The following is a 22,664-nucleotide window of genomic DNA, read 5'->3' on the forward strand; positions in this document are numbered from 1 at the left end:
GTTATTCTCAAGCAAGCCCCCCGGCCCCCAGCTTCTTCCCCTCCCAGCCCCACCTGCTGCTGGGCTGCTCCAGCAAACGGCTGCCTCAGAGCTGACACACTGAACTGGCACAGCTTGCTCAGAGGCTATCAATAGCACAAGAAGGATCCCTCTCATTACAGCGCCTCTGTCAGTCTCTGGGACCCCCTTCAGAAAGAAGCTCCCTCTCCTAAGCTCCTTCTCCATGGACGGACGTTCTCCAGGGACTCAGCAGCAGGTCCGGGGGGGAGGGGGGGGGTCGAGCTGTTGCCAGGGCCCAGAGACTCTCATGGAGGATTCCTGCCCTCACCTTAACTGGGCTGCACTCTCTCATGCACACAAGCAGTAGGGACCTTGGGCACAACCTGCAAGCATCAACTTCATACAGGAATTCAAGGGGAGGCACTCCTTGGATGGTGTACCCAGCAGTGGCCAGACCCAGCAACCCGGGAGGGGTGGGCACCAAAGGAGCAACACGATGTACGATTCTGGTCACCGTATCTTAAGGAGGACATTGTAGAACTGGAGAAGGTGCAGAAGAGGGCAACCAAGATGATCAGAGGCCCAGAGCACCTTCCTTATGAGGCTAGGCTACAACACCTAGGACTCTTTAGTTCGGAAAAGAGGCGATTTTGGGGAGACATGATCGAGGTGTATAAAATTATGCATGGAGCAGAGAGAAAGTTTTTTTTCTTCCTCTCTCACAACACTAGAACCAGGGGCCATCCCATGAAATGGAAAGTCGGGAAATGTAGGACCGACAAAAGGAAGTACTTTTCCACACAGCGCATAATTAATCTGTGGAATTATCTGCCATGGGATGTAGTGATGGCCACTAGCTTGGAGGGCTTTAAAAGGGGCTTAGACCAATTCTTGGAGGTCAGGTCTATCAATGGTCACTAGTCTGGTGGCTGTGAGCCACCTCCAGCCTCAGAGGCAAGATGCTCTCAATCCCAGTTGCAGGGGAGCAACAGCAGGAGGGAGGGTGGGTTTCCTGGAGGCAGCTGGTGGGCCTCTCGGGGAAACAGGATGCTGGACTAGTTAGGCTTTGGGCCTGATCCAGCAGGGCTGTCCTTATGCCCTTATGTACAGTGAATTTTTAGAAAGGTGTGATACTTTTAAAAAAGCAAGAGAGAAAGAGAATTTCAAAACACACAGTAGAAAATGAACAAATTAAGCTTCATTACTCCTGAGTGTGGAGATTAACTATTTAAAGAAAAAGATTCGAACCAACATAATTAAGATCTGTCTGCAGATTGTCCCAACTCTTACTAGCATGATCATTATAACTGGGCTATTCTTCATGTTTCCACCCGGCGTCCGCAGGCTTCATTATCTGGCTTAGCATGGGGTTTGTGTTCCTCGGGTGGAGAACCTGGACATTTCATGGCACTGAGCACAGAGTCTGCCTTAGTTTCAGCCACTCCACAAGCCTATGTGTGAAGCATACTGCTGGTCCTGGACACACAGCCTGGAGAGCTGGTGTGTCTTTCCTGCTTTCCGTGTGCCAGGGAGGAAGTGCCCTGCGGAGAAGCGTCTGCTGCAGCCCACACCCCCTGGTTCCGCAGCTCGGTTGAGAAGCAACAGGAAAGTGGCCACAGAAGTAAGCTCACCCTAACCCTCTCCACTGAGCACCATAGCTGAACGCGAACATTAGGGACAGCAGCTGCCTAAGCTCTGAAAGCACACAATGCAGGCGCTCTCCTCTGCTTCCCAGCAATCAAATGAAGGGTGGAAAGCTAGGGGGTCCTGGATGGAATACAGAAGCCCCCTTCTCCCCCTGCTGGACAACAGGGAAGGGGCTGGACACCCTGCTGGTCTTCCTGTGGTTTTGATAGTGCCAGGGCTATGGGCCACCATCCTGAGCCTAGACCCGGAGTGTGCCTCTTCTCCAGCCCCAGCTCCTGATGGGGCAGGCCAGGGCCAAAGAGGCCCGGCTCCTCGGAGTTCGGCCAAGCCCAGCCAATCTCAGGGACTGCAGAGACCAATGTTGCAGACCCAAGTCCCCTACTAAGAAGAGCCTGGCTGCTGCTGGGCCAGAGCAAAGCTCCGTTGAGTCCCGCATCCTGTTTCCAACTGAGGCCAGCCAGACTCCTTTGGGAAGGAGGCTTGAAGGCAACATTCTTCCCCTGCTACTGCTCACTAGCAAGTGGCCCACTGCCCCTGGACAGGGTGGTGGTCCCAGGGAGCTAGCATGGCTGGTCAACACTGATGCCTCCTTCTCCAGTAGTCCAATCCTTAAAAAAAAAAAATAGCCAGCTATGTTAGCACCCCTCACCACACCATGTGGGAGCAAACTCCATGATTAATTTGTTGCCATGTGCCCAAAGAGGGCTCTGAGGTCCGAGAACCACAGGGGTAGTGTTCCTATGATGAGACATGCAGGGTTGCAGGGGAGCATTGAGAATTGGAGCAAGGGGGACCTAACCCTTCCCTTGCCTGTGCCCCCCTGCAATCCTCCTCCCTGGTCACCCCCCCCAGCCAGTTTCCAGATCAGGAATGACGTCTGAGCTGGGGGAGAAAAAGATCTAGGAATGCTGGACGGAATGGGCCTTAGGACTGACCCAGTTCTTATGGACCCAATGGCCCACTGGGACCCAATGAGGCCTGCATACGTCTGGTGGAAATTTGAGGAATAGGTATAACGATCATGCTAGAAGGTGTTGGGACAATCTGCAGACAAATTATATCTATATCTATATCTATCTATATCTATATATACAATTTTCTTAAATTTACCCATCACTAATCCCATGTGTGGCAGCTCTTGTGAGAGTTTGCGAGCAGCTGCCCGGATAGCGACAGGCACAGGTGGGAGGGAAGAAAATGGCGGTGGCAGCCGGGCCACCAGGGGACAAGGACGGCAGTGGGCTGGCAGAGAAGAAAACAGCGGCTGGCGGGTGGGCAGCGGGGATGGCTGGGGGGAACGAGAGGCCTGCCTGCCTGCCTGCCGGCCCAAAGGCAGCATGGCCCGCCCTGGGGCTGAATGTGAAGGGCGGGTGGTGGAGAGGGAAGGGCAGCCTCCCTCTCCGGCCGGCCTGCCAGCCCAAAGGAAGCCACTGGGACCGAAATGTGAAGCACCGAGAGGGCAGCCCAGCCTCCTTCTCTGGGTCCGCCTGCCGGCCAAATGGCAGGCCAGCGAGCGCGGGGCGGGGGGAGCAGGGGTTGGCAAAAAGGGGGGGGCGGAGGGGGGAAGCGGGAGAACTAGATGCTCTTCGCCTGGTCCAGCTAGTTTTAATTATTTGGGTTAGAATCTTTTCCAGCCGTGTGAGCCAAGTGTTCTGAGCCAGGGGAGTTCTTCCGCCCTCCATTAAGCTCCTGGCTTGATTTGGTAGGCTTCACCTCTGATCCCTGGAAACTCTCCAGCCCCACCGCATGGTCAGCCCAAAACCTGCCCTGGCTTCGTCTACCAGCCAGGTATTTTAAAATCCGCCGGCTGGAGCCCTCATAACCACCCGGGGCCTGTCGACACCTGCCCCACCACCACCTTCAAAGAATTCTGCCCCCTTCCACTAGGCAATCCGGTCTCCAGAATAAGAAAGTGAGAATTCCTCCCACCTCCACGTTTCCCTGCGAGGATCTCCCCCACTCCTGCCCCACAGTGATCTGACTGGATGATGGGTTGTTACTGTTCTCTTCCTGATGGGGGGGGCACAGGAAGGGAGGACGCCCAGGACGGGGAGATAAATTGGGAAGTGGCATTCCTCCGGCGTGTGCGTTGCCAGCGTGCTTGGCTTTGCTTTCATATGTTGTGCACACACAAACTCTGCTGCTCTGCTTAAGAAACTGAAATGTCCGTAAAATAAAGTCATCCATGGGAGTGTTCACACGTCCGTCCCTGTGAAGGTGAATTGGGACCTCTGGCCCTGTCCGGACGTCCACGTGTTTTCCTGAACCTTCGAGCCCCTTCACAGGCTCTGCTTCTCCTAAGCAGAAGCTGCTTCTGTACTGAAACTGTGTAAAACCCGAATGCAAGTTTCTGCTGAGAGCAAAGAGGCACTGCTGTTTAAAGTGGCAATTCTCTCTGTTGAGCAGGGGGAGAGCAACTGGCCTTATCTATCCTCAGCACAGCATCCCTCCAATGACTCTGGCGGGTGTCTATTGTGTGTTTCTTTTTTAGATTGTGAGCCCTTTAGTGACAGGGAGCCATCCCATTTATTTATTTATATCTATGCAAACCGCTTCAGGAACTTTTGCTGAAACTGGTATAAAAATATTTGTTGTAGTCGTATATGTGCATTAGCTATGCTGGGAAACAAATAAAATGAAGGACTGAGAATGCCCATTGAAAAGCTTGGGTCCCTTCCAAAAAGGCTATAGGGATGCACTGAATTTCTGATTGGTCAACACAGCCATTCAGAAATTCATGGCATTTCTATGGCCATTTGGCGGGAACCAGTGCATTTCAATTGGCATTCCCCATTTTAGTAAAGAACAAAAATGGGAGAGAGTGGGTTGGAAGGGGTTCTTCTCCTTCTCTCACAACACTAGAGCCAAGGGTCATCCCATGAAACTGATTGCCAGGAAATTTACGACCAAAAAAAGGAAGTACTTTTTCACACAACGCATAATTAATCTCTGGAATTCTCTTCCACAGGATGTGGTGATGGCCACTAGCTTGGATGGCTTTAAAAAGGGCTAAGACAAACTCTTGGAGGAGAGGTCTATCAACGGCTACTAGTCTTTAAGGCTATAGGCCACCGCCAGCCTCAGAGGCAAGGTGCCTCCAAATATCAGTTGCAGGAGAGCAACTTCAGGAGAGAGGTCATGCACATACCTCTTGCCGGTAGGCTTCCCAGAGGCATCTGGTGGGCCACTGTGGGAAACAGGGTGCTGGACTAGATGGGCCTCCTTGGGCCCGATCCAGCAGGTCTCTTCTCAGGTTCTTATGGAACCATTGGAACCCAATGGCCATGAAATAAGGTCAAGGGTCTCATTCATTCTGGTCAATGAATGGCAGCCTGTAGGCAGCGGGGCTATAGGCGAGGGGGGAGGGGGAGAAAACAAGAGCTCCAGGAAGGAGAGGTATCTGTGCCTCCTTTGGGAACCCCACCCCAGTAGAGCAAGCCATTCCTGCATGGACCCTACAGAGCAGCTGCCTTCTTACCCCCTGATTTTTAATGTCTAGGAGACCTTGGAAGAGTCCAGATCCTGAGGAATGAGAGCAGCACTTGCAACTCAGACTGACATCCCCGCAAGGCATCCCCAAGAGGCAAAAATAGGGAGAGTGGTTTCATGCACACACACACCCAGGGACTAGAAAATAACAAATAGAAAAAAACAAATAGAAAATAACAAATCCCTGACAAATAGGGACTGCGGGAGCACATGGAAGGAGCGTCTGATCCGAAAGCACCCTGCCAGCTTCCTTGGCTGGCCTGGATAAAGCTTCTGCTGCCACTTGGAGCCCAGCCACCTTGAGCCAGCCCTGGGAATGTCTGGCCCCTGCAGGACTTTCTACTTTCCCTTTCCTATAATTGTTTCCATGTCACTCAACGATATAAAAGTCCTTTCCAGCCGTCTCCTCCCATGCCAGGGAAATGAACTTGCAGAGCACCAGGAATGGCAGGCATTTCCCTGCTTTTAAGAACATCGGAACAGCCCTGCTGGGTCAGGCCCAAGGAGGCCCATCTAGTCTAGCCTCCTGTTTCACACAGTGGCCCACCAGATGCCTCTGGGGAGCCCACAGGCAAGAGGGATGTGCATCCCCTCTCTCCTCCTGTTGTTACTCCCCTGTAACTGGTATTTTGTGGCATCTTACCTCTGGGGCTGGAGGTGGCCCACAGCCATCAGACTAGTAGCAGTGCTGTCAAGTCTCCCGTTTTAGCCGGGAACCTACCGTATTTTACCCCTCTTTCCCGCCATCCTCCCGTATTAGTATTTTCCCGGAAACCTCCCGTATTATAATAATTTTTTTAAAATCCTCTGCCACTCCAAACTGAACTCTGTCAGTGTAGCCTTGCGAGAACTGTGCAGTAGCCTGGGTGGCAGCAGTTGTCGCGAGATTTGTGCCGGCTCCTCCTGAGGGCGGCAGCCTCGCGCCACAAACCGCCTGCCTAGAAACAAATTTCTCGCACTCCTTGTCCTTCTGCCTCTCCTTCCCGCTCGCCCAGCACTTCTCTGTCAAGCGCTTGGCAGCTACCACAGCTCCGCCTCCTCCTGCAGCCGCTGCTGCTAGCCTGGGAAGGGAGAAGCGCGCACGACGGAGCGCCCCGACCTCAAAGCCATGCAGCGAACGGCATAGGGACTAACTCGCCAACCAGTCGCTCACCCAGAGGCAGCCGAGCGCCTCCCGGGTTCTCCCTCTCGGACCGCGGAACGACGCCTCTCGCGGCCAATAGCGGCCCCACCGCTTCCTCCTCCACCCAATGGTAGAGAGGTGGGAGGGGCTAGCACGCTAGGCTGCCCGGATCCCCCCTGGGGTGAGCAGCCGCTCTTGCCCGGACTCGCGCTGGAGGCTGTGCTTAGACTCGGGCTTTGCTAGGCTGGATGCCATGAGGAAGGAGGGAGTCATGGCAAACGGCAGCAAAAGGGGAAGGCGAAGCTGCGGCGCGCTACCCTTCCCTCCTCGCCCCACCACAAGCATATGGTGAGCGGGGCTTTGCTAGGGAAAGGGGTGGCAGTGATAAGGTGCTCGAAAGCCCTTGATCCCGCTATGGAAAGTTAAATCCACTGCTGTCTGGAAGACGTATGGCTGGAGAACGGGATGGGGGGGGGAGGAGGGAGGGCTGTTTAGTTTGGGAATCACGTTTGCAACCTTTTTGCAAGACCTCCCGAGCAGGCCTGATCTATATACCAAACATGCTCATTAGCTAGTATATAAAACAGGTCTGGATCAAGTTCTTTTATATTGATGACCACGTATGATCTGGAAGCGATGAAGGAAAGGAGATCAAACTACTCAGAAGGATTCAATGGGCTTTATTGAGTATAAAGACTAACAACATAATCTAGCAAGGCAAAAAGCGGAATACTCTATTAATATCAGCAACAGTATTTCCTAACCAGCACCAATATTCACCCGTGTGCCTAACTACATATGCGTGGGTATTTAAATCTTCCTAGATCCTAATACATTTCAGATACAGGCAGAAAAGGGAAAACAGGGTGTGTGAAGGCTGCGGGCTGGCATGGTTTTGGGGAGGTTAGTAGAAGGGAAGGGGGGTGGAGGAGAAGGGAGCCGGGAAAGGATGGAGGGAATTCCCAAGGCTTGTAACGGAGCAGCATAATTACCAGGATCAGAGGCTGGAGAGAGACGGATCACTTCAGCTGAAGGGGTGAGGCGCTGGCGGAGACAGGAGTTTTGCAGTTGTTTCAGATCATAGCTGAGAGCTCCATGGCTGGGGAGCCTTGACTTCTCACTGCGCAGTGAGAGTCATAGCCTCTGAGCACGGGCAGAGTTCCTGCTTAGCCCCGCGGCTGGGCAGCAAACTCTGGGAAAGCGTGTGAGCAGATCTTGTTGTAGGCACAAGAATGCTAACTCTCTGTCTCAAAAGCCTCATTCTTATAGTCATTTTCTCTTTGATCCTTGAATAGGATCTATTCAAAAATATCCTCTTTTCCTGTATGTCCAAAAAGGTGTCAACTTCCTGCCACCTTCTGAACAAGATCTTAATTATTCAGGATATCAGCTAGTCCAGAGATATCTTTGGATTTCATCTTCTGTAAACTGCGTGCGCTCTCAGGAAGGGAGGGGTGGGGAAATCTGCATCTAAGATGCTGCAAATTACATCTTGGCAGTCTGGTCCCCAGAAGGTGTTAAAATTCAGAGTTAGTAATGGAATTGTGGAATTGGTCTCATTTGGTGTCAGACAGTTATTCCATTATGTACCTTTATCCAGTGTTTTGCTTGTAATTGAAAACAAGAGAATATTTGAAGTAACATAAGAAGGTGTGCCTGTGTGAGACTGAGTTAATCAATACATTTGTCAGTGAGGTAAGGTTAAAATCTACAGACGGATCTCTTTATGCATTTGGCTATGTTGAATTTCTATAGACAGCAATTTGTGCTAATCAGTTGGGCATTGCAGAGCCATCACTGACAATGGAAGGAGGAACTCAACAGGTCTGGCAAACCCATCCACAGACACCTTGGTTGTCTATTTAGCATATGAAAGCTCAGGCCAAAGCTTTTGTGTGTTTCTTGCATATCCATTTAACAACACAATGCCAGGTTGCTTCCTGCTCCTCACAGAGCAAGGAACAGTATGTCAGAGTTCAGGTATTATTTCATTTCTTGATATAACATGGAGTCACCCAGGCCCATATATTTCACCATACTTCTGATTTGGTACCTCTGGTTCTGATATGTTATAGACCGTCCACAACAAGAGGCAGCCGAGCGCCTCCCGGGTTCTCCCTCTGGACCGCGGAATGATGCCTCTCGCGGCCTATAGCGGCCCCACCGCTTCCTCCTCCGCCCAATGGTAGAGAGGCGGGAGGGGCTAGCAAGCTAGGCTGCCCGGATCCCCCTGGGGTGAGCAGCCGCTCTTGCCCGGACTCGCACTGGAGGCTGTGCTTAGACTCGGGCTTTGCTAGGCTGGATGCCATGAGGAAGGAGGGAGTCGTGGCATACGGCAGCAAAAGGGGAAGGCAAAGCTGCGGCGCGCTACCCTTCCCTCCTCGCCCCACCACAAGCATATGGTGAGCGCAGTGGCGTAACTAGGGAAAACGGCGCCCAGGGAAAGCACTGAAATTGCGCCCCCCCGCCACACACCCCCGCCACACCCCCAACATACATCTGACTGACACACATGTTTCAGAAAACTTTTATTTTAAAAATTTTAAAAATTACAAAAATTACCAATATCATACATGTGGTCAAGCTCCTATCTACCACTTCAGATTTATTTTTTAAAACTATCCAAATTGTGGATATTTTTAAAAACTAAATATTTTTTAAAACTATCCAAATTTGTTTGGATAGCTCAGGTTAAAATGCTGGAAAACGACAAATTTCAGCTTGCTGGGGCTCATGAAATCCCCAAATATTATGCGGAGTTTTACTTGGAAAAACTAAAAGAAGTGCCTGTCTAATTCTCTGCTATGCATTGTAGCATCACGATTACATAAGTTTTAAAAATAAATGGAGAATTTGACTTTTCCCAGATACTCTGAAAATAATTAAATGATATGCAAAGTAAACTGTGTCACTGCTTGGAATATATTCTAGTATTTCAGAAAGACAGTAAAAATGAGAGAAAGAGCAAGAAACTCCCAGTGGGCCTTAATACTAAGGATTTCACATTGATTCAAAGACAAAGTGACCATTAATAGCCATATTATTAAGACATCGCATTTAACTCACTTATCACAAGAAGCAAAGTAAGAGCAAATGGATACAATCTTAGCTCATAAACTTCAGCTCAGTATTCACAAGCCCTTATTCTCTGTACATAGTGCCAATCTGAATATGTGTACAGTGACATATTATATTAATTTTTTAAAAAAATAATTACCTGTAGCCCCTTCGGGGGACATCTTAAAGGCTGTGGGGGGTCTGCAAAGTTTCCCCCTCCTCCCACTGGCCTCTAGGGCCTCACAGGCACCATTTGAGCATGTGCGGTGGTCATTTTTAAAAATATATATTTTTAAAAAATGGCCGCTGAAAACAAAATGGCCACTGTGCATGCTCAAATGGCCTCTGCGAGGCGTGGCATGCCCTAGGGCCTCACAGAGGTCATTTGAGCATGCCCAGTGGCCATTTTGTTTTTGGTGGCCATTTTAAAAAATTATTTAATTTTAAGAAATTGCGCCCCCCCTTCAAGTGGCGCCCAGGGCATGTGCCCCCCCGCCCCCCCTATAGATACGCCCCTGGGTGAGCGGGGCTTTGCTAGGGAAAGGGGTGGCAGTGATAAGGTGCTCGAAAGCCCTTGATCCCGCTATGGAAAGTTAAATCCACTGCTGTCTGGAAGACGTATGGCTGGAGAACGGGATGGGGGGGGAGGGCAGGCTGTTTAGTTTGGGAATCACGTTTGCAACCTTTTCGCAAGACCGCCCGAGCATTGTTTCCTGCTGTTCGTTTGAAAATTCGGTTCATCTGGCTGGCTCGCACATCCCTTGCCTGCCTGTGGAAACGTGGGGCGTTAAGCTGTTAGACAGCGAGGAAACCAAGGGACACCATATTAAGAGGGCTTAAGAGCAAGAATATATGAAACCGTTTCCTATATAACCTGCGATTGAGGCTACTTCCTTTCTGATGTGACCACAATCAATACGAAGTGACCACACCCATCTTTGTGGAAGACACACACGCACACACACTCCAGTACGCTGTAATCTGAGCCCTGGGATGGGCTGGTGGCAGGCAGAAGGCCCTAGGCTGTCCAACACGAAAATGATGTACATTTGAAACAGCACCAATTTCTTGTCCTTTGAATGAACAAACAGCATATGTTTGTTCAAATCAAGAGCAAATTTATTAGATGATGATAATATAAGCAAGCTTTAGCTTGGCTTCGGAAGCCTTTGACAACATTTTTATTCTGACTGGCTCTGGTAGTGAATTGGCTGGCTATCAAGCTAATAGCCTGATGAGGCTTTTTAAATTATTAAGCATTCTCCCTACTCAATTAATATAAACACAAAGGTCTCATTCCAGAGAAAGTTTAGGCTGCAGAGAGAGAAAAGTTTTTTTTGGGGGGGGGGGGGAGTTGGGGGGATTCAGAGGGTGGAAGTAAGTTGAAAGAAGAATTGTTGCTTGTGCCGTGTACACTCATTTCACTTTTGTCTCTGTTGAACAGAATTGGCTGGTGTTTATATTGTTTCAAAAGCTGTAGTAGACAAAAGAAATGCGTGTATACTATCGGAAACAAAGCCTCTGTCAAGCCACCTCCAAAAACTCTAGACTGAATTTATGAATTGCCTTCATATACACTTTTGTGTTTTCATTTAGGCTGTATTATAACATAAGAATGTTCACAGCATTTCAGTGTCAACAAAGGAAGGCCTATCAGATTCTGATCACCTAATTGTAGTTAGTAAGTGGTTGACAAGTGGTTATTTTAGATTTCTTGTACACCTATCTTAAAATTTGAGAGATACTGGAGCTTGGTTGTGGCGGTGGGCTGGCTCGCGGCGGGTGTCGGAAAATTTCCCTTATTTTCAAATCCAAAACTTGACAGGTATGACTAGTAGCCATTGATAGACCTGTCCTCCATGCATCTGCCTGTGCCCCTTTGAAAGCCCTCCAAGCTGGTGGCCATCACCACATCCCATGGCATTTGCTCATTAAGCACATCTGGACTTCTCTCCTCTGGCCCCCACAGCACAAGGCAGAGAGTAGGTGCCTGGTTTACATATGCCCAGCGCCATAGGAGAGGCATTCTCGGCTGCAGGACTCAGCAAGGAACCCACTGGTCTAGGTTCCTACAGAACTGCAGGGCTGGGCTGTCCACTAGGCAGATGCCTAGGACAGCCATTCGGTGGGGGAGGGGAGCACTTAAACCGTGCCAGAAGAGAGCCCTGCCCATGATGATATCTCTCTCCCTCCCTCTTGCATTGCAGCCCTGAAGTCCTGCACAGTGGCGGAGGAATGTAAGATGTCCTCCTGGCCGCCAAAGGGCCTGCACATTCTGCCCCCCAAAATACACAGCCTTTCTTGCTCGTTGCACCTCAGCCCCCAATAAACAGCGAAGGTCACAAGCTGCGCTCCCTATCCTGACAAATGACCTGCCTCAGCATCCATGGCCCAGAAGAAATGGTCTTCGTCAGACTGGGTCTCCAAATCCACAGCAGCATCCTTTCATCCCTGAAGTATTAGAGCTTTGCCCACATCATAGACTGGGAACTCTCTCCCACTGGATCAGTGCAAGCCAGGCACTCTCTGGCCATCTGCATGGCTCAAGTCAAAGCCAGGGATCTGCAATTCAGGGGGCGGGCGGATGGGGGACCAAAATCTAACTTCGCCTCAGATTGTGAGCCCTTTGGGGACAGGGAGACATTTTATATATTTATTTGCATCTATGTAAACCACTTTGGAAACTTTTGTTTGAAAGTGGCATAAAAATATTGGTCATATCTGCCTAGGGCACCCCAAACCCCAGGGCCAGCCCTGAAAGAAGGGATGCCTCCACTTTTGCAGGGTCTTGCAACCTGGCGACAAGAGATTTATTTCCACAAAAACAAGAATTGGCGCACTTGGTCCATGGCAAACAAATCCTCTTCATTCTTTGAGCTAGATGAGCATTTTTCAACCTGAAGGGGGGGGGGTGGCACTGGCAAGGCTGCCATCATTGTTTTCACTCTGGCATTATTGATACATCTTATTTATTTATTTATTTATTTATTTATTTATTTATTTATTTATTTATTTATTTATTTAACTTTTATACCGCCCCACACACATTTCTCTGGGTGGTTCACAATGATAAAACAGTTAAAACACATGTAAAAACACATAAAAACAATTAAAAACTAACAATTTAAAACTAGCAATTTAAAAACCAATCACAGAATTAAGACCTATACATTATTAAGAAGCTGAAAAAGCCTGAGTAAAAAGATGGGCTTTTAAATATTTTTTAAAAATTGTCAGAGATGGGGAGGATCATATCTCAATAGGCAGCGCATTCCATAGTACCGGGGCAGCAACCGAGAAGGCCCGTCTTCGTGTGGCCACCAGACGAACTGGCGGCAAATGGAGATGGACCTCCAGAGAAATACCCAGGGCCTAAGCCATTTAGGGCCCAGAGACCTATAGGCAGCCAGTGTAACTCCATCAACAAAGGAGTAATGTGGTCTCTCAGAGATGACCCAAAGACCAACCTGGCTGCTGCATTCTGAACCAACTGAAGTTTCCGGACTACGTACAAAGGCAGCCCCACGTAGAACGCATTACAGAAGTCAAGTCTGGAGGTTACCAACAAATGTACCACTGTTTTGAAGTCATTGATCTCGAGAAACGGGCACAGCTGGTGTATCAGCCGGAGCTGATAGAAAGCACCCCTGGCCACTGCCTCAACCTGAGAAACCAGGGAGAGGTGTGAATCCAGAAGTACTCCCAGTCTGCGAACCTGTTCCTTTTGGGGAAGTGTGACCTGATCTAGAACAGGTAGATCAAAATAGTCTCTAGAGTTCCGACCCCGCACAATAAGTACCTCCGTCTTATCTGGATTCAGCTTCAGTTTATTCTCCCTCATCTAGCCCATTACTGCTTCCAGGCAGGCATTTAGGGAGGATATGCCAACTCCTGAAGGAGTTGACATTAAGAAGTAGATCTGGGTGTCATCAGCATACTGGTAACACCCAGCTCCAAATCCCCTGATGATCTCTCCCAGCGGTTTCATTGGAGAAAGTATGGAGCCTTGAAGGACACCATACTTAAACTCAGCTTTTAAAGAGCAACAGTCTCCAATCAATACCATCTGCAATCTATCTGAGAGGTAGGAGCAGAACCCCTGTAAAACAGTGCCTCCCACCCCCAACACCCTCAGACGTTCCAGAAGGATACTATGGTTGATAGTATCGAAAGCTGCCGAGAGATCCAAGAGGACCAACAGAGTCACACTTCCTCTGTCAATTGCCAATTGGACATCATCCATCAGGCTGACCAAGGCAGTCTCCACCCCATAGCCCGCCCTAAAACCTGTTTGAAATGGGTCTAGATAATCAGTTTCCTCCAAGACTGCCTGGAGCTGAGAGGACACTACCCTCTCAGTTACCTTGCCCAACCATGGGAGGTTGGAGACAGGCCCATAATTGCTCAACTCTGAGGGATCTAACACAGGCTTCTTTAAAAGAGGTCTAATAATTGCCTCCTTAAGACAAGGAGGCATCCTGCCCTCCCTCAGAGGGGCATTTATGATTTCCACCAGGCCTCCTACAACAGCCTCCATGCTAGATAGAACAAGCCATGTTGGACAAGGGTCAAGAGAGCAAGTGGTAAGCCTCACCGCTCCAAGCAGCTTGTCCACATCCTCAGGAGTCACAAACTGGAACTGATCCAGTTGAGTCACATAAGAGGAGTTGTCAGACACCTTCAGTTCAGACATCAAATTAATTGTGGAGTATCCATCTAAGTCGGCCCGAATCCGAGAGATTTTATCTGCGAAAAATTCTTTAAACACATCGCAGCGGGTAACTGATGCCTCCAAATTCTGGTTCAAGGAATTGGGGGTAGATACTAGTCCCCTCACAACCCTGAACAACTCTGCTAGATGTGAACTCGCAGAGGCAATACATCTTGCATGGCCAAAAAAGATCTTGAGGCTGGAACGTGTCTGGTAAGAATCGTACTGGCAAGAATCACATTCTTGTTTATTGTCAGGGCCCATCAGCTCTTGAGAGATATGATGTTGAATATTTTTAAAATAATTGTTAGTGTCTTCCACATAGTTGTTTTGCTAACACATGTGTCAACAATTTTGTGTTCAGTTTTTATTACTGCACATTTTAGCATGCTCCTTACCCTTTTAGAGTCTAGTCTAGTCTGTATGGGTCAGGACCATGTTCTCTTTTGGTTCGACTGGGACCAGGACAGCAGCAGAAAGCTAACATCTGGGGACCCAAGGTTGAGAACACCCCCTGCGTGCATCTGGCCCTCAATCAAGTAGGGAACTAGGAACCAGCTTCAGTCTTCTCACACCAACCTGGAGTGAATCCTCCATTCAAGGTTCCTAAACCAGCTGGCCACACTCAGAGGCTCTGTGGGGGTTTCCTACCTGTTTCTGCCCATGGTCTCATGGTCTTTGACAACCACGTGAAGTTCAGCATTCTGGTCTAGAGGAACCCCTTTCAGGTCCCATTCAAACCCCTAAAGGAAATAAAGAGAAAAGGAGTCAGTGCTCGAGGAGGGGGGGAGCGGAGGCTCTTCCAAAAAAGGAGATGTTGTGGCCACTTGGAAGTCCTGCTCCCAGGTCTGGGGAGAGGGCTCCCCCCCCGCCCTGCCCCCCCCCACTTTTAGAAGCTTCAAGAAAGCCTTGCAAACGTCAACCAGGTGCAGCTTTTTCCTGGTGTGCAGCTACAGTGACCGGAGGGAGCTCCATCTGTCGAATCTCTGCTCCCTGTGAAAGGCACGGGCCCTGTCCATTAAAAAATGACTCTGGGTGAGTCCTGGCCTCCTGCTTCTATATAACTGCCTGTCCAGACTGTGAAGAAGATGCATCGAAGTAGAATGGCGCTGTGTGATAAAAGAGGGCCACACCCTGTGCAAGACATCATCAGGGTCTGGATCTAGTAAAAATCCCTCCAGCAGTCATGTCTCCCTGAGTCCCATCAGCACAAAACCCTGGCCTTGCCTGCCCTCCCGTCGCAATCCATCCCTGGCTGGCTGGGAGTCTTAGGAGTCTCCCTGGCCTACAGTCCAGGCCAGCCTTGAACCCATGCTTCTTAACCTGGGCGTCTTGTCCCCCCGCCCAGGGCATGTGGGGACCAGCTGCAAGTACTTAGTGGAGACGTAAAGGAATTCTGTACATGCTCAGAGAGTAGCAACTATTGCTCACAATTTCCATATCTGATCCCTGACTCCTCAAAGGTGGGAGAGCTTGTCTTGTGGTAGCAAGCATGAACAGTCCCCTTTGCTAAGCAGGGTCCACCCTTGTTGCATATGAAAGGGAGACTCCATGTGTGAGCACTGTAAGATATTCCCCTCAGGGGATGAGGCCGCTCTGGGAAGAGCTTCTGCATATTTGCATGCAGAAGGCTCCAAGTTCCCTCCCTGGCAGCATCTCCAAGATAGGGCTGAGAGAGAGACTCCTGCCTGCAACCTTGGAGAAGCTGCTGCCAGTCTGTGTAGACAATACTGAGCTAGATGGACCAAGAGTCTGACTCAGTATATGGCAGCTTCCTGTGTTCCTATGAGAGCAACTACCAGGACCAAACTGCAGTGATCTCCGGATGAAATGAAATGAAGCCCAGAAATGTATCCTGAAACACCCAAAGAGAAGGAAGATGGGCTCACCTCATTCCACACAGGGTTGATGTTGTTCTTAATCACTTTTGTCCTCTTTTTCACCCCTAAAAGAGATTTTGCAAGTGTCAGAATGGCAAAACTACACAGGTATCTGTTTGAATTCATGTTTCTGCACCACTGGGGGCTGATTTCAGAAATTATGTTTAACCCCTGCCAAAAGGCTCCGTGGGGCTATGGGGCCCAAACAGGAAGTATGAGGAGAAAGTGGAATCAGGAAAACCGCCCTGAGGCGGGAAAGCTGCATATGAGAAGGAAATGCAAAAGACGAGAAGGGTCCAGCACAAGAGATCCATTGGCTCCTCAATCCCCACTCCTAGCCCAGTGTTAATGAGAGCCACGCTGCCTGCAGGCTGGCTATTCATCAGGTAGAGCTGTGCAGTTAACTACGCAGCTCTACCTGATGAATAGCCAACCTGCAGGCAGCATGGCTCTCATTAACACTGGTCTCTTCTTTGAACCCATCCGCTCAATTCTAGCTATACCCCGCTGCCAGGTTTTGAACCCAGGACTTTCTGAATGCAGAAAACCCCACTGAGCAACAGTCCTCCAGGAGGTGATTTGCACTTGGCTTCAGGCTTCGGGGTAAATGTTGAACAAAGCCACTTTGAAGTACACTCGCGGCATTGAGGGAAGCAGCCCCTCCCCTCTGCGCTCGGGTTTCATTTTTGCAAGTACACATGGCAGGCATCAGTGTTTTCCTTCCTAGCCAATGGGGGCGGTGGGAGAGAGTTCCCTGCAGAGATAGGCCTGCATTTCTGAGGAGACCATGCCTCTTATCGTGCTAATGATTCTATCTCAGTGCCTCTCCCTATTTACTCCAGCGTTTTGAGAAAACGTAGCTTGGAACCAGCATTTTAAAAATCCAGAAATTCCTCGAGATAAGCTAGAATTCGCAAGACAAAGCCTGACATGTGTGCGGAGTGGGTCCAAGGATTGCGAAGGGACTTCAGGGTAAGTTTGGCTGGTGTGTGCATGCACACACTCTCTCCTGAAGGAGATTCAGGGCAGAAGAAGCCCTGTGTGTCAAGCCTCCTGTAACGCCAAAAGGTATCTCAGTCGTGACAGAAACTTACATTTCCTGGGGGCCTAAAAGCAATTGGCAAGCGTGTGGGTGAGCCCCAGGTGGCCAAAGTCCCCAGTCTGCAAGAACAACTTGCAGCTCTGTGGAGGACCCTGCCCTGCACGCAGAAGACCCCTGCTTCCATTGCTGGCAGCTTCTCCAGGCAGGTCTGGGAAAGGCCCATCTCTGTCTCAAACCCAGGAGGGCTGCCCATCGGGGTAACCATGCAGAGTTCGCTGGGCCAGGGGTCTGACTCAGCGTCCTCTCTGCACTTTAGCGGGATGGAGCCACAGCTCAGCAGCAGAGCCTCCGCATTGCATGCAGAAACATCCAGAGTCAGTCCCTGGCAGCAGCTCCAGGTAGGGCTGGGGCTCCCCCCACTTTTGGAGAAAGCACCAAAGCAAGAGGTCTAGAGACAGTTCTTAAGCACTGAAGGATTACAAGGATTTATTTAAAGAAAAGGTTACAAATGAATGTGAAAAAGCCTGCAGCTTAATTTCAGCTGTAGCTCGTGGCTGAAGAGAGAGACCAAAACAAACAGCCATCTCTGGAGAGACAAAATGGAGACTAACATTGGAAGAACAAAGAGGTGAGGAGTCCAGCACTTTTATCCATGACCCTAACCCCTCCCCGCCACAGTGGTCACTATGAGACATTGCAGCTGAGAGCTGATGCTGCCAGTTTCCTAGCTCCAACATATTTTACAGAGCAAATGTCCCCATTCAGCCCCACACAGCATCTCTCCAGGGACAGTTGTATGTTTTCTCATTCTCCATCTGTAACAAGCATGTCAAAAACGGAAGCGAGGTGCTCATAAGCACATAAGTCTTCTTCACCATGAGCCCCATCACACATTGAGATCATTTGGAGATGTTCGCCTGCAGCTGTCTCCAACTCCTCTGGCGGCTACTTGGGAACGGGCCTTCTCCGTTGCTGCCCCTGGACTTAGGAATGTGCTCCCTGTTTAAATAAGAGCCTCCCCATCACTGGCAACTTTTAAAAAGGCACTGAAGACACATTTATTCACCTAGGCTTTTAATTAGATCTATGGTTTTAACATTTTTAATGTTGGGTTTTAAATGATTTCAATGTTAATGAGTTTAATTTTTAAATGATTTTAATTGTAAACCACCCAGAGATGCAAGTTTTGGGTGGTATAGAAATATGTTAAATAAAATTAAAATAATACTAAGTAAGAAAAAGCCCTGCTGAATCAGACCCAAGCCTCTCTAGTCCCGCCTCCTGTTTCCCACAGTGGCCCACCAGATGCCTCTGGGGAGCCCACAGGCAAGAGGTATGTGCATCCCCTCTCTCCTCCTGCTGTTGCTCCCCTGCAACTGGTATTCAGAGGAATCATGCCTCTGAGCCTTGGAAATGGCCCACAGCCACCAGAATAGTAGCCATTGATAGACCCCCTCCTCCATGCATTTGTCTAAGCCCCTTTTAAAGCCATCCAAGCCAGTGGCCATCACCACATCCCGTGGCAGAGAATAACTAGAATAATTGTGTGTTGTGTGAAAAAGTACTTCTTTTTGTCAGTCCTAAGTTTCCTGGTCTGCAGTTTAATGGGACAGCCGCTCATTCTAGTGTTATGTGAGAGGGAGAAAAAATGGTTTCTATCCACTTTCTCCACACCATGCATAATTTTATAGACCTCTATAATGTCTCCCTGAAGTTGTCCTTTTTCTAAACTAAAAAGCCCCAGGTGTTGTAGCCTAGCCTCATAAGAAAGGTGCTCTTTTCCAGTTCTCTATTATCTTTTTTGAGGTATGGTGACCATAACTACAATTGTACCAGAACAGCCCTACAAATGTGACAGCACAATAGATTTGTATAAGGGCGATAGCAGTTTTATTTTCAATCCCCTTCCTAATTGTCCCTAGCATGGGATTGCCCTTTTTCACAGCTGCTGCACACTGTCAACACTTTCAATGAGCTGTCCACCATGATCTTTCTCCTGGCCAATCACCGACAGCTCAAACCCCATCAGCATATTTGCAAAGTTGCCAGGTTGGGGGTTGCCCCAATATGCATCACTTTATACTTGCTAACATTGTACCACATCTGCCATTTTGTCGCCCACTCCCCCAGTTTGGGGAGATCTTTTTGGAGCTCTGCTTTGGATTTTACTATCCTAAATAGTTTGGTGTCATCTGCAAATTTGGCCAGCTCGCCGCTTACCCAAACCTTTAGATCAACTGCTCATAAGTGGAGTACAGAAAGCACTATGCATTGCGGGCAGGGAGCAATCAGTCTTTGTGGGGCAGACTCTTTGACATGACTTGGTTTGCCCCAAACTGGGAAAAGGAAAAGGAAGAGCTCTCAGAAAGAACACAACTCAAAACAATAGAAGGGGCTCGGATGCTAAGAGGCCTCCGGGGAAGTCTGTCTGGCTGCCTCCTTCTGCTGCTGGCTCAGAGTTCGGTGCCAAGCCAAAACCTACTATATATGGTCACTCCACGACGATTTCCCAGGGGAGCACAGAACACTATTAAAGGGAGGGGGCGGGGGGGTGGAGGGAAATTGCTGGAATCCTAGATATGCAACCCGGGCACCTCTTCCTGTTAAAGGGCAGCTTACAATCCAAAGAGAAAAGACAGGAATTTAAAGGGAAGTTATTCCAAAATTGTATATCAACCAGAGACTGCTGGAGCTGACACAACATCTTTAGTGAGAAGCAAAAGGCCATTGCTTATTTGCATATGCTAATCTCCTTACATGCACGCAAATTTAAAACTGCCCCTTGCCCACACGGAAGCTCAGCTGGGGGTGGAATGGAACTACCAGCTAGAGGGTGAGCTGCTGGGTGATATTTTAAAGCAGCCTCATCAGGGGCGTTGCCAAGTCCTCACAAGATCCAGGGGCTGACAGCCCCTTTTAAAGGAGCGCTTGCATCAGTGGGTTCTGTAACCAGATCTGCCCATGTAGCACTTACACTGGTCTAAATGCTTACTTGCTTTGGACTGGCCAGGATACTGCACCATGATGCCTGCTGTGCAAAAACATCTGGTGGTATACCATACTGACTTGCATGACAAATACCCCCCTTTCTCCCTTTCCCCCTCTGTGTTTATGTTAATCCCCAAAGTTCAAAAATTCTTTGTTTCTTTGGCCATAAGCCACAAGTTCTCAAATTTGAGTCCCCAGAAGTTGTTGGATGACAACTCCCATCATCTTCCCATCAGCATGGGATGATGGGATTTGTAGTCCAAGAACATCAGGGGACCCAGCTTTGAGAACCTCTCCCATAAACCATAATAATGTTAATTATAAAAACTTATAAACATTAAAAAATAAAAATAAAACCATGGCATTATGAATCCCGTTACCATTCAGTTAAATGCCATAATATGTATTTGTACCTATCTTAAAACAAATCCACTCCTCTGGCTAACAGGACGTTACACGAGTTTCAAAATACATTCGTCTGGGCTCTGTCAACTTCTTATTCACTTCCTATTCACTTCCGTGACCTTCCAGGGCAGTGATTCACAATTAGAACTATTCAAGCCTAAAACATGAATTCAAGAACTCACCACATCCCTGTCAAAGGCAAGGAGCCTAATTGAAGAGAAGCAGCAAGAGGAGGAGAACAATAAAAGCCGCGTGTCAAAAGAAGCACAAGAACAGGCTCAGGCTCTGAAGGCACAGGAAAAACAGGCAGTTCTCCTCCAAAAGAAAAGGAAAGATCGCCAAATGCCCAGGGGGAGAGAATTCTGAAGAAGGTGTCACCTCAGAACAGGTCCTGTTCTTTGCCCATTTAGCACTGACCAGTAGAACATAGGAATAGCCTTGATGGATCAGGCCCAAGCCTCGTCTGCTCCAGTACCCGTTTCCCACAGAGGCCCACCAGATGCCTCTGAGAAGCCCACAGGCAGGAGCTGAGGGCATGCCCTCTCTCCTGCTGTTGCTCCCTTGCAAGTGGTATTTAGAGGCATCTTGCCCCTGAGGTTGGAGATAGCCTATATAGCCACCAGACTAGTAGCTATTGATAGACCTGTCCTCCATGAATTTGTCTAAAATTCTGTTTAAGCCTTCTTAAAGCCATCCAAGCTAGTGGCCGCCGCCGCCACCACATCTGGTGGCAGAGAATTCCAAAGATTAATTATGCGCTATGTGAAAAAGTACTTCCTTTGTTGGTCCCAAGTTTCCTGGCAATCAGTTCCATGAAATGACCCCTGGTTCTTGTGTTGTGAAAGAGGGAGAAATGTCTCTCTCTCCCCACCACACCAGGCATGATTTCATAGGCCTCTGTCATGTCTCCCCACAGTCATCTTTTTTTCCAAACTAAAGAGCCCCAGTTGCTCTAGCCCGGCCTCACAAGGAAGGTGCCCTAAGCCCCTGATCCTTTCGGTTGTCCTCCTCTGCCCGTAGGGTAGCCCTTTGAAGGAGGAGAAGGGGAGAGAAGGCACTTCTGAGCTCCTCAGGAGGGCCTCACCCATTGGGGACTTTTGACAGTCAACACCAGGACCAGGAACTGGGTGCAAAAGGAGCTGGCAGCCCATGAAGACGCTTCCAAAGAAGTGTGGCCAAGCTCACAACAGCTCCAGTCCAAATGAGCAGACAGATTCTGAACGCGCTGGCCTGTCCGGGCCGGCTTCAAGGGCATCTCCAGGTTGAGGCCATGAGTGACGGATGTCGAACCCAGAGGCTGCCGCAGCAGGAGTGAGAGTCCCCACCCCACGGCCTTCTGGGGGCAGAAACATGCCGGGCCACAGTGGTTATCTGGACACTCCGAGAGAAAAACTGGGTCCAGGGGTGTTCCCAAAGGGATGGCAGAGGGAGGGAGCACCCCAAGAAGAGCCAAGAGCCTTTAGGGTCACCATGCCTCCGGACACATGCAAAGACCTCCCCACTTCCCCTGCAGGACAAAAGCACTCTGGCATGAGAAAACGCAGGTGAAGAGGCTGTGCCCGGACTCAGACCACAGACCCACCCAGCCCCGAGTGATGATCATGGCATTTCCACCCTATTCCTCCCAAAAGCTCCGTGATGGAGTGGCACATTTCCTGGGGGCACTGAACAGCAGGAGGGCACAGCCTGACTCGACAGGTGAGTTAGTCAAAGAGCCAGCAGTGGGGGGGGGAGATGGGGGGGTCAGGGAGAGAGAGAGACCTCCTCTCAGCGCAGCCTGGGAGAATGGGCTGGGAGAGGCACCGTCACCCCGCCGCCCCGCCCAGGACCCCCTCCAGGGCGCCCCCCACCATAAGTTCCTCTCCCGGGGGCGGGGTGGGGGAGAGGCTTTTGCCCCCGCGCGATGCAAAGGCAGCGGTGGGGCAAGCCGGGCGGGGAGGGCGGACTGCTCACCTCGGAAGGTCAGGCTGGCCACCGGGTCGCTCTGCTTGTCGCCCTTCTCCAGGTTGGGCAGGCTGGTGGCCCGCTGGAGCCCGCAGCGGAGCATGGCGCCCTCCTCCCTGCAGCACGCCTGCGGGGCAGCAGCAGAAGCAGCAGCCCAGCGCCGGGCACCGCCGTCCCGTCCCCGCCCCGCGCCGCCTCCGCCCGCAGCATCCAGGGGGGCCGCGCGGCTGCAGCGTTATCCCGCCAGGGGGCGCCAGAGCGATGAACCCGAGCCGGGCTGGTCCTGAGACTGGAGGCCTGGCCGGGGCGGGGGGGGGGGGAGGACAGCGCCCAGCCGCCCCTCCTGCCTCCCGCGAGCAGCCAGCGCCCTTCCGCCGG

At 50.1% G+C, this 22,664-nt stretch overlaps 1 protein-coding gene across 8 annotated transcripts in view; it reads right to left on the bottom strand.

The window, feature by feature from the left end:
* DYSF (dysferlin) overlaps window positions 1-22,664 on the bottom strand; it is a 220,962-nt gene that overhangs the window by 182,757 nt on the left and 15,541 nt on the right. For 6 of the 8 annotated variants that reach the window (XM_053256342.1, XM_053256339.1, XM_053256341.1 and 3 more), the window contains exons 1-3: window positions 22,296-22,389; window positions 15,917-15,972; window positions 14,679-14,770 (exon numbers count right to left, since the gene is read on the bottom strand). In XM_053256342.1, the coding sequence (XP_053112317.1) occupies window positions 14,679-14,770; window positions 15,917-15,972; window positions 22,296-22,389 (242 nt within the window). Of the gene's footprint in view, window positions 1-14,678; window positions 14,771-15,916; window positions 15,973-22,295; window positions 22,390-22,664 lie in introns of those variants that run through there. The other 2 variants (XM_053256343.1, XM_053256337.1) reach the window with 1 other exon arrangement.

Source organism: Hemicordylus capensis, chromosome 5 (assembly GCF_027244095.1).
Source record: "Hemicordylus capensis ecotype Gifberg chromosome 5, rHemCap1.1.pri, whole genome shotgun sequence".
NCBI classification, from domain to species: Eukaryota; Metazoa; Chordata; class Lepidosauria; order Squamata; family Cordylidae; genus Hemicordylus; species Hemicordylus capensis.